The sequence below is a fragment of the Octopus bimaculoides genome, chromosome 23, assembly GCF_001194135.2.
Source record: "Octopus bimaculoides isolate UCB-OBI-ISO-001 chromosome 23, ASM119413v2, whole genome shotgun sequence".
Classification (NCBI taxonomy): Eukaryota; Metazoa; Mollusca; class Cephalopoda; order Octopoda; family Octopodidae; genus Octopus; species Octopus bimaculoides.
The window spans coordinates 11,730,555-11,740,264 of record NC_069003.1 but is presented as its reverse complement, the minus strand read 5'-3'; the positions used below and the strand labels follow the sequence as shown (position 1 = coordinate 11,740,264).

The following is a 9,710-nucleotide window of genomic DNA, read 5'->3' as shown; positions in this document are numbered from 1 at the left end:
ATATATATATGGTTATGCCATGTGGGCTGTGCCTGATGATTGTACTGAGATATCAGATATATTATAAAACATTGTTTGGCATGTTCTCAGCACATGAAACTAATAGCACATATAAATCCCGTTCTGTCTGTGTGTGTAAAAGATTATAACGGCCATATTTTTCAACTGATTTTCTCCAAACTGGGAGCATACATTACTTATGCTCCAGGGATGCTTTTAGATTCTTAAAATTTTTCACATAATGAGTAAAAGGCCTCCTGGGGCAGAAAACAACTGTTCCTGGGTTACCTGGAGATGGGAGGTAACTTTCAGAAATTGATTGTCTCCCTTACATCCATTGGTCATAAAAAAGTAGTAAATATTGCTTTCTATATTAGATTCACGTCTTTGAAAGATTTTTAATATATTCACTTCCGGTTTTCTAGCCTCAGTGATGTCTATATCTCTCTATATCTCTCTATCCATCTCTATCTCTATATCTATCTATCTCTCTGTATCTATCTGTCTATATTTTATCTATGTATCTATATCTATCTTATTTGTCTAACAAGCTAGCTCTCTCTCTCCCCCTCTCTCTATTTCTCACTCACTCTCTATTGTTTTCACTTTCATTTTTCAGACACTATTGTTTTCACTAAGTTTTCAATGACTATTTACAAACAACAACAACAAATATGAGTTGAAATCAGTTGAAATCAGTTCAATGGATGTAAACAATATTGAACACACAGATGGTATGTGCTTTGCTAGTCTGTGGGTGGGCTACACTTATAAGCATAAGAGAATATATTCTCTTCATGCATCTGGTGTTAGAACACCTGCACAGCCTACCCACGAACTTGAAAAAACACATACCTTGTGTATGTGTGTTCGATATTGTATGTGTGTGTGTGTATATACATACATACATAACATAGTCTGCCATAGACACCTGTGCTTTGGTTCTTTCTTTCTTTTTCTTTTCTTCCTTTTTTTGTCACTTTTGCTATGAATTAAATTAATGAATTCAATGGGATACACCGTCTGCAAGTAGTTGGGTTCAGCATATTATCCTCCATTTTCTAATTGTTACACAAATTTTGGGTAAAACCTCCACTTTTACCCGCTCCCATTGATTGCACCTAGTATAGCACTAGTGTAGCAATAATTGGGTACCCTCCCAGCAGTATACTGGATAGATACTATCCCTTAGTGGGTTGAACCCCCAACCCCTAACTCTCTCACGTTATATATATATATATATATTCTGAGTATTCCAAATGGATCCTAATGTAATCCTTGTATTGGCCTTTGTACAGCCTAATGATATTCCATGCTAGGTATTTACAATGCGAAATTATTTATTTATATATGTTTTGTAATTTTAATTTTGTTTGTGAAATGAAACAATTGTTGGTGAATATGTTAATTAATTAATAAATTAATTTGTATCCATTAGGTCTCTCTGTTTTCTAACTCGATAATAATATTTGATATTTTACAATATCTTATATATATTCTCTATGTGTGTGTATGTGTCAGTGTGTCAGTATGTCAGTGTGTGTGTGTGAGAGAGAGAGAGAGAGAGAGATGTATGTATCAAAACAGAAGACTGGGAAAAAGATGGTACATGTCATCCAAGCATAAATTTATGTTATTTATGAATCTTTGGATATGAGATTCAATACAGTTTTCTTTGCTATATGTATATCCATGTAACTCTTATCTTGTAATGTAACATGTGTAAGATGGAATTAAAAATATACCAAATTTTGCCAATTTTCTGTTTTGATATGAAATTACTCTGCAAATAGAATTCACCAAAAATTTCAATGGCTATTTATATCACATTTAAAATAAAGCATTTACAGGGTGTCCCAAAAGTCACTGATGGGTTTCAATTTTTGATAACTTCCTTAACTTTACAGATAGATGCATGAAATTTTGATACAATATGAAGGACATAATGGAAATTAATATGCATAAGTCAAATTTTGCAACACCACTACATCACATATGAAAAACAACATTGCTTAAATGGCAGCCATTTTCAGCTTCACACACTCGTGCTCTTTCCAAAACTTGTACCATAATACTCTCAAGAGTTTCAGATCCCACTTCTCTCATTTCTTTATCGATGTTCTCCTTCAGTTGCACCAAGATTTCTGGTTTGTTGACGTAAACCCTCTCTTTCAGGTATCCCCACAAGAAAAGATCTGGGCTAGTCAAGTCTGGGGAACGTGAACGCTATTCAAAATAGACCTCACATATGGTTCCAGCAAGATGGGGCAATGGCTCATACTGCAAGAGAAACAATACATTTACTACAACAGTGCTTTGGAGAGAATAATCTCCAGCTACGGCAATATCAAGTAGCCTTCATTTAAGGGATGTCATTTTTCATATGTGATGTAGTGGTGTTGCAAAATTTGACTTGTGCATATTAATTTTCATTATGTCCTTTATATTGTTTCAAAATGTCATGCATTTATTTGTAAAATTAAGGAAGTTATTAACAATTGAAACCCATCAGTAACTTTTGGGACGCCCTGTGTATACATACATTAGATTAATGTGAACATGCAGATGTGCTTTATGTGGACACAGCTTGGATAGTAACACCTTATGTTCATGTATATATGAGCGGGTGCTGTAAAGTTCCAGGCTTTAAGGGTACCATGAAAGGTCTGGTTGGAGGCCCAACCTTTCAAGTTCCTTTACAAGGCATAAAAACTGAAGGACCACTGCTATAAGTGTGTGAATCTGAGAGGGGAATATGTTGAATGAAATCATAATTAACTGATCCTCCTGTATATTCTTATACCCAAAGCCGGGAACTTTTCAGCACTCCCATCTATATGTCTGTATTTATGTATGAATTTTTAATGTATGCATGCATATATGTATGTAAAGACATAACATACATGTGTAGCAATGCAAATCAGTTGTCCAGCACCATCAATTAAAAGAAACTCACTTGACAATATTTGACATGTCATTCCAACACTCCGATGAACTATATTGAAGAATGGTCGATCGCTACTTTTAAGATCAGGTCGAAGTAGACCCAAGAAAATCTGTAATGATAAAGATTATATATATACATTTACATACTACTTTATTTCATTTTATTTAAAACCAAAAATCAGAGTTATTGTAAACGAAAGGTCATTACTTTGAAGTGATACCCAAAATGTAATAACCAGAAGAATATAACAGGGAGAACATAAGCAAGAGATTATAAAAAGACAGAAATCATAGTAAAATCACAATAATACAAAAAAAAAAATATTGATTATGGAATCATCATCATCATTTAATGTCCGCCTTCCATGCTAGCATGGGTTGGACGATTTGACTGAGGACTGGTGGACTAGGTGACTACACCAGGCTCCAATCTGATTTGGCAGAGTTTCTACAGCTGGATGCCCTTCCTAACGCCAACCACTCCGAGAGTGTAGTGGGTGCTTTTATGTGCCACCGGCATGGAGGCCAGTCTGGCAGTACTGGCAATGGCCACGCTCAAAATGGTGTATTTTATGTGCCACCTGCACAGGAGCCAGTCCAGCGGCACTGGCAATGACCTCGCTTGAATGTCTTTTCACGTGCCACTGGCACAAGTGCCAGTAAGGCGAGGCGGGTAACGATCACGCTCAAATGGTGCTATTTACGTGCCACTGGCATGGAAGCCAGACAGCTGCTCTGCCAACGATCACGCTTGGACGGTGCTCTTAGCGAAAGTCTTACATATCATGCTTTGTTGATATTGTCACAACAAGGGATCGTATGTAGGATGTCATAATCAAAAGACCACAAGCAAAGGTCATAACTAAAAGACCATATAGTGGAAGGCATTGGGTTAGTGTCTTCTTCTATAGTACTGGGTCATACAATTCATTTTCGTTTTTTGGGGATGCTGACACTCAAAGCAGATGAAACTATAAATAATAGTGTGTAAATATCCTTTGGATAGAAAAAGTCAAAGGCTGATGTCAACAAGATATGTGTGTGTGTGTGTGTGTGTGTGTGTGTGTGTGTGTGTGTGTGTGTGTATTTATATATTTATTGTTTTACTTGTTTCCGTCATTAGACTGTGGCCAAGCTGGGGCACTGCTTCAAACAATTTTAGTTGAATGAATTGACACCAGTACTTTTTTTTATTGTTTTAAGCCTGGTACTTATTCTATCAGTCTCTTTTTCTGAACTGCTAAGTTATGAGGACGTAAACACACCAACACTGGTTGTCAAGTTGTGGTCACACACACGATAAGCTTCTTTCAGTTTCTGTCTACCATATCCACTCACAAGTCTTTGGTTGGCCCAGGGCTATAGTAGCAGGTGCCACTCAGTGGGACTGAACCCAGAACTATGTGGTTGAGAAGCAAGCTTCTTACCACACAGCCACGCCTGCACCTGATCCTCTTCTACACACACACACACACACCAACTCCAACTGTCAAACAAAGTGACCCTTTATGTTCTGAGACAAAATTCTGCTGAAGCCAACTTTCCCTTTTATTCTTTAAAATAAGCATCAGTTGTGCTCTGGGTGCAATGTAATTGGCCGGCCCTTTTCCTCAAAATATCAGGACTTAGGTTTATTGTAGAAATTGAAAGAATACTTATGTGATATAATTCACATGAGACGAAATTCTTACTAATGAAATCATAAAAATTCATAACAAAATCATGTCAAAATCATAAGGAGATCGTAACAAAAGCATAACATAATCATAAGGAATTCATAACGACAGAAAAAACAAATTTAGGCAAAGAATTTAGCAAATCTTTGAGGTTAATTGCTTTAGTTATATTGTCACAAGAATGGTGAAAAATGTTATACTCACATTTACTAAAACAAGAAACACAATGAGTAAGCCAATGAGTGGATGGGCTGTGTAAGGTCCTGGGGCACTGCTGTCAAACTGTAATAGAGAGATAGGAAGTAGTAGTAGTAGTTCGTCTTGGCAGGATTTGAACTCCAGAAAGTAAATCTGTAGAACAGCCACCACAATGCTTAACTGATTCTGCCAACATACTGCCATTGTGACATTACTAATTACAAATGATAATTAACATTTAAAACTGAATATTAATGAGTACAGGCTTGGCTGTATGGTTAAGAAGCTTGTTTTACAACAATGTGGTTTGGGGTTCAGTACTACAGTGTGGCACCTTGGGCAAGTGTCTTCTTCTATAACCCTAGGGCTGACCAATGCCTTTTGAGTTAATTTGGTAAGTGAAAACTGTGGCAGCCTGTCATATATGTGTGTGTGTGTGTGTGTGTGTGTGTGTGTGTGTGCGTGTGTGCGTGTGTGTATGTAAGTGTGCGTGTGTGTATGTAAGTGTGCGTGCGTGTGTGTATAAATTCATGTGTCTTGTATGTATGTGTGGGTCTCTGTCTGTGTGTATATGTACATGTTCCTTGTAGATATTACGACCAGTTGTCTGTACTTCCAAAAACCTCTGGAACATACCATCCCTTGTCTGAAAAAACAGTCAAGGATTGGCGATAGGAAGATAGGTTTCTGATCCAATGTAAATTATATGAGGGGGTGATGAAAAGTTCCTGGCTTTAAGAATATTATGAGTCATTTTACAGGGCTTAGAAAAACTGAAGGACCACTACAATAAGTGTGTGAATCTGAGAGGGGAATATGGTAAATGAAATCATAACTAACTGATCCTCCTGTATTTTCTGTTACCTAAAGCCAGGAACTTTGTAGCACCTCCCCTTATAGCTTCCAAAGTCATCTCGGAGGTGTCTCTCTTGGTAGCACTTGGTACTGATGATAGCCAAATCTCTAGAAATGTATTTATTGGTCTACCGGAGAGTTGGTATTTTGACACTTATCGCCTGAAGTGAGAATTTTCTCCATGGCAAACCTCAGTAAAGATGGCCTTTTTACAGGTCAAATAACTCACAAACATATTTGAAAAACAAACATTAAACAAACAGTAGCCATAGTATACTGTATCTATAGTAACAGCTTCACGCCTTACTAACTTCATAGTAGAGTTATTGTGTAGAGGTTTACTTACTGTGCTGAAACCATTGACATGGACGAATATTGCGATGATTCCAATCAGGGTGAAAAGAGCAGTAAGTGCAATCAGCAACCGATGGAGCTTTAGTAATTGAAAACAGAAAATAAACACTTTTATAAACATATTTATATATATATATATACACACACACACATATATATATATATATATATATATATCTGCACAGAGAGAGAGAGAGAGAGAGAGAGAGTCTTCTATCATAGCTCCAGGTTGCTAAAAGTCTTGTGAGTTGATTTGGTTGATGGTAACTGAAAGAAGCCTGCCTTATGATCTTGAGATGTTGAGTCTTGTGGAGGCACCGACAAGTGATCAAGACTTTTGGAAATTTGCTGTGCTTCAGAAGACACATCAAGCCAAGTGAAATCGTAGTTGTGGCCTGTGCCAGTGACATATAAAAAGCAACTGCTACACTCTTGGAGTGGTTGGCAATAGGAAGGGCATCCAGCCATAGAAACTATACCAAATTAGACTGGAGCCTGGTGCAACTCCCTGGCTTACCAGTTCCAGTCAAACCATCTAACCCATGCTCATGGAAAACGGATGCTAAATGATGATGATGATGAGGATGATATACATGTCCTTTATAGGTGCTGGTGCCACATAAAATACACTTGTGCCAGTGGCATATAAAATGTACCCAACACACTCTGTAAAGTGGTTGGTATTTGGAAGGGCATCCAGTCATAGAAACTATGCCACAACAGACAACTGCAGTCAGGACAGCTCTCTGGCTGGTGAGCTCTATGTTAAACCACCTGACTGATGGAAAATGGATGTCAAATGGTGAGGATGATGACTGATGTATATATGCTTTTATTCTTTCTTTACTTGTTTCACTCATTTGACTGTGGCCATGCTGGAACACCGCCTTAAAAGGGTTTTAATTGAAGAAATCAACCCCAGGACTTATTCTTTGTAAACCTAGTACTTATTCTATTGATCTCTTTTGCCAAACCGCTAAGTTATGGGGACATAAACACACCAGTATCAGTTGTCAAGCGATGGTGGTGGTGGGGGGGAACACACACACACACACACACACATATACGATGGACTTCTTTCAGTTTCTATCTACCAAATTCACTCACAAGGCTTTGATCAGCCCAAAACTATAATAGAAGATGCTTGCCCAAGGTGCCACACAGTGGGACTGAACCTGGAACCATGTGGTTAGTAAGCAAGCTTTTTACCGCATAGCCACGACATTATGCATATGTGTGTGCATGTGTATGTTTGTCTCAACATCAATGATATAAAAAAGGGTCAGCACCATGCAGGTAGTGTCCTTTGTTTCCAATCCTCTGGTCGTAGGAAAATATTATTTAGCTTGAGAACAGGTGATGGTTGGTGACAGGAAGAGCATCCAGCTAGAGGAAACTTACCTCAACAAATTTCCTTCAACCTATGCAAGCATAGAAGTGTAAACGCAGACACAGGCATGGCTGTGTGGTCAGAAGCTTACTTCCCAACCACATGGTTCCAGGTTCAGTCCCACTGCATGACACCTTGGGCAAGTGTCTTCTACTACAGCTTCAGGCTGAATCTACTCAGAGTCTTGTGAGCGGATTTGGTTAGAGGGAAACTGAAAGAAGTCCCTCATATATTAGCTTAAAAGCCACCCTATCGTGTGGCTTTTAAGCTAGCCCCTGCAAAGGGCTTTCCATTGGGCCTTGGGCCCAACAATGACATTTCATGCATTGAGTACATATTAAATTTTATTAAACTTGAACAATATCTTTCAAGCAATGAACAATTTTCATCAAAACAGTGATATAATTTGTCGACTTGGAACTTATTGCAAAGCTGCATGATAAACAACATTTTTGTCTTTCCATTCAGGGGTCAGTACAATTTATTTTCCTGTCTAACCTCTTCCTTTCTCTCTCTCTCTCTCTCTCTCTCTCTGTTAATTGTTTTCAATCATCACCATTGCCACCACAACTGCCATACACACACCATTCAGACTGATGCCACCACCATCAATACCTTTGACTTCACCACCTTCCCTTCCACTACACTGACACACAGAAATTTGTTTTGGCATTTATTATTATTATTATTATATATATATATATATCTTGAATGAAGCCTCTCACGAAAATTTGGCAAGAAGGAACAAAACTACTTTCAGGCCTCAGAATAGTGAGGTGGGGGAGTTTTCTTATGATCCTAGGGTACTGAGCATTTTTTTTTAAGGGTGGAATCCAACAGATAATTACAGGCCCCCTTATGGCTTTTTGAACCCCAGACTGAAATACTGGCTGAAACTTCGTCACATAGGCCCAGTCTAAAACATTCTCAAATATTGATATAAAACAAATAAAAAAAAATTATTTAAAAAAACATATTCTAGAAATCTTACCTGGAACCAAATCTTAGACCCACAGAGAGTACAATCTGGTTTAAGGTCTTTATAGTTGCGAGCAATATTTATCGCCAAATTGTTGAATAGCAACCAAGCCAGGACCATCATGAAGACTTTGTGAGAAAAGTGAAAGAGATGAAAAAAGATGAAAAGAAAAGAAAGATGTTATAAAACAATATCAATTTTGTTATAAATTGCTGAACTAATATCTTAAAGTTTATTGATTTTCATGTTTTTTAAATAAATGTTTAAGGTAACAATGCTGTTTGTATCCATTCTCACCATGTAAATGTTAGGATCCATCAGAACAGGTTACAAATGTATATACACAGCACTATCTTAGGGCACGAGCATGCTGGCCAGTTGCCCAGGGATGCTATGGGTCTAGAAGCCCAATTTTAATCTATGTATGAGGGGTAGGGGTTGTAAAGTTCCTGGTTTTAAAGGTATCATTAAAGTCCTGGCTGGAGGCCCAACCTGAGTTCTTTTACAGGGCTTAGAAAAATTGAAAGACTGCTGCAATAAGTGTGTGAATCTGAGAGGGGAACACGTTGAATAAAACCATAATTAACTGATCCTCCTGTATTTTCTTTTACCCAAAGCTAGGAACTTTTCAGCACCCCCTCACACTGCTAAACATTCTGTCCAGTGAGCTGACAATTCAGCTATGACAGCTCCACTGCCTTCACTTCAAACTATATCAGAAAACAAGACAATGTAAACAGTGAAGACAAACTCACCATGAAGTTTAACTAAAGCTGGAATTGAGTTTTCAATGACTTCGACTTCTGTTAGTTTTATTCTAGAGTTGCTGGCTGCCTTTCGTGAATGAAATTGTTTTACCAATTCTGAGGAAAAAAAAAAAGGAATATACTCTTTTACTCTTTTACTTGTTTCAGTCATTTGACTGTGGCCATGCTGGAGCACCGCCTTTAGTCGAAAAAAATCAACCCCAGGACTTATTCTTTGTAAGCCTAGTACTTATTCTATCGATCTCTTTTTGCCGAACCACTAAGTTACGGGGACATAAAACCACCAGCATCGGTTGTCAAGCGATGCTGGGGGACAAACACAGACACACACACACACACATACATATATATATATACATATACGACGGGCTTCTTTCAGTTTCCGTCTGTCAAATCCACTCACAAGGTTTTGGTCGGCCCAAGGCTATAGTAGAAGACACTTGCCCAAGGTGTCACGCAGTGGGACTGAACCCGGAACCATGTGGGTGGTAAGCAAGCTACTTAGTACACAACCACTCCTTCACATTCTTTTGATTCTTTTGTCT

The 9,710-nt window shown here is 38.0% G+C and overlaps 1 protein-coding gene across 2 annotated transcripts in view; it reads right to left on the bottom strand.

The window, feature by feature from the left end:
* The window catches only part of LOC106880355 (putative ferric-chelate reductase 1), a 57,843-nt gene that overhangs the window by 5,912 nt on the left and 42,221 nt on the right, over positions 1-9,710 (bottom strand). For both annotated transcript variants that reach the window (XM_052976021.1, XM_014930239.2), the window contains exons 9-13: positions 9,154-9,261; positions 8,411-8,526; positions 6,022-6,108; positions 4,827-4,904; positions 2,957-3,056 (exon numbers count right to left, since the gene is read on the bottom strand). In XM_052976021.1, coding sequence (XP_052831981.1) covers positions 2,957-3,056; positions 4,827-4,904; positions 6,022-6,108; positions 8,411-8,526; positions 9,154-9,261 — 489 coding nt within the window. The remainder of the gene's footprint in view (positions 1-2,956; positions 3,057-4,826; positions 4,905-6,021; positions 6,109-8,410; positions 8,527-9,153; positions 9,262-9,710) is intronic.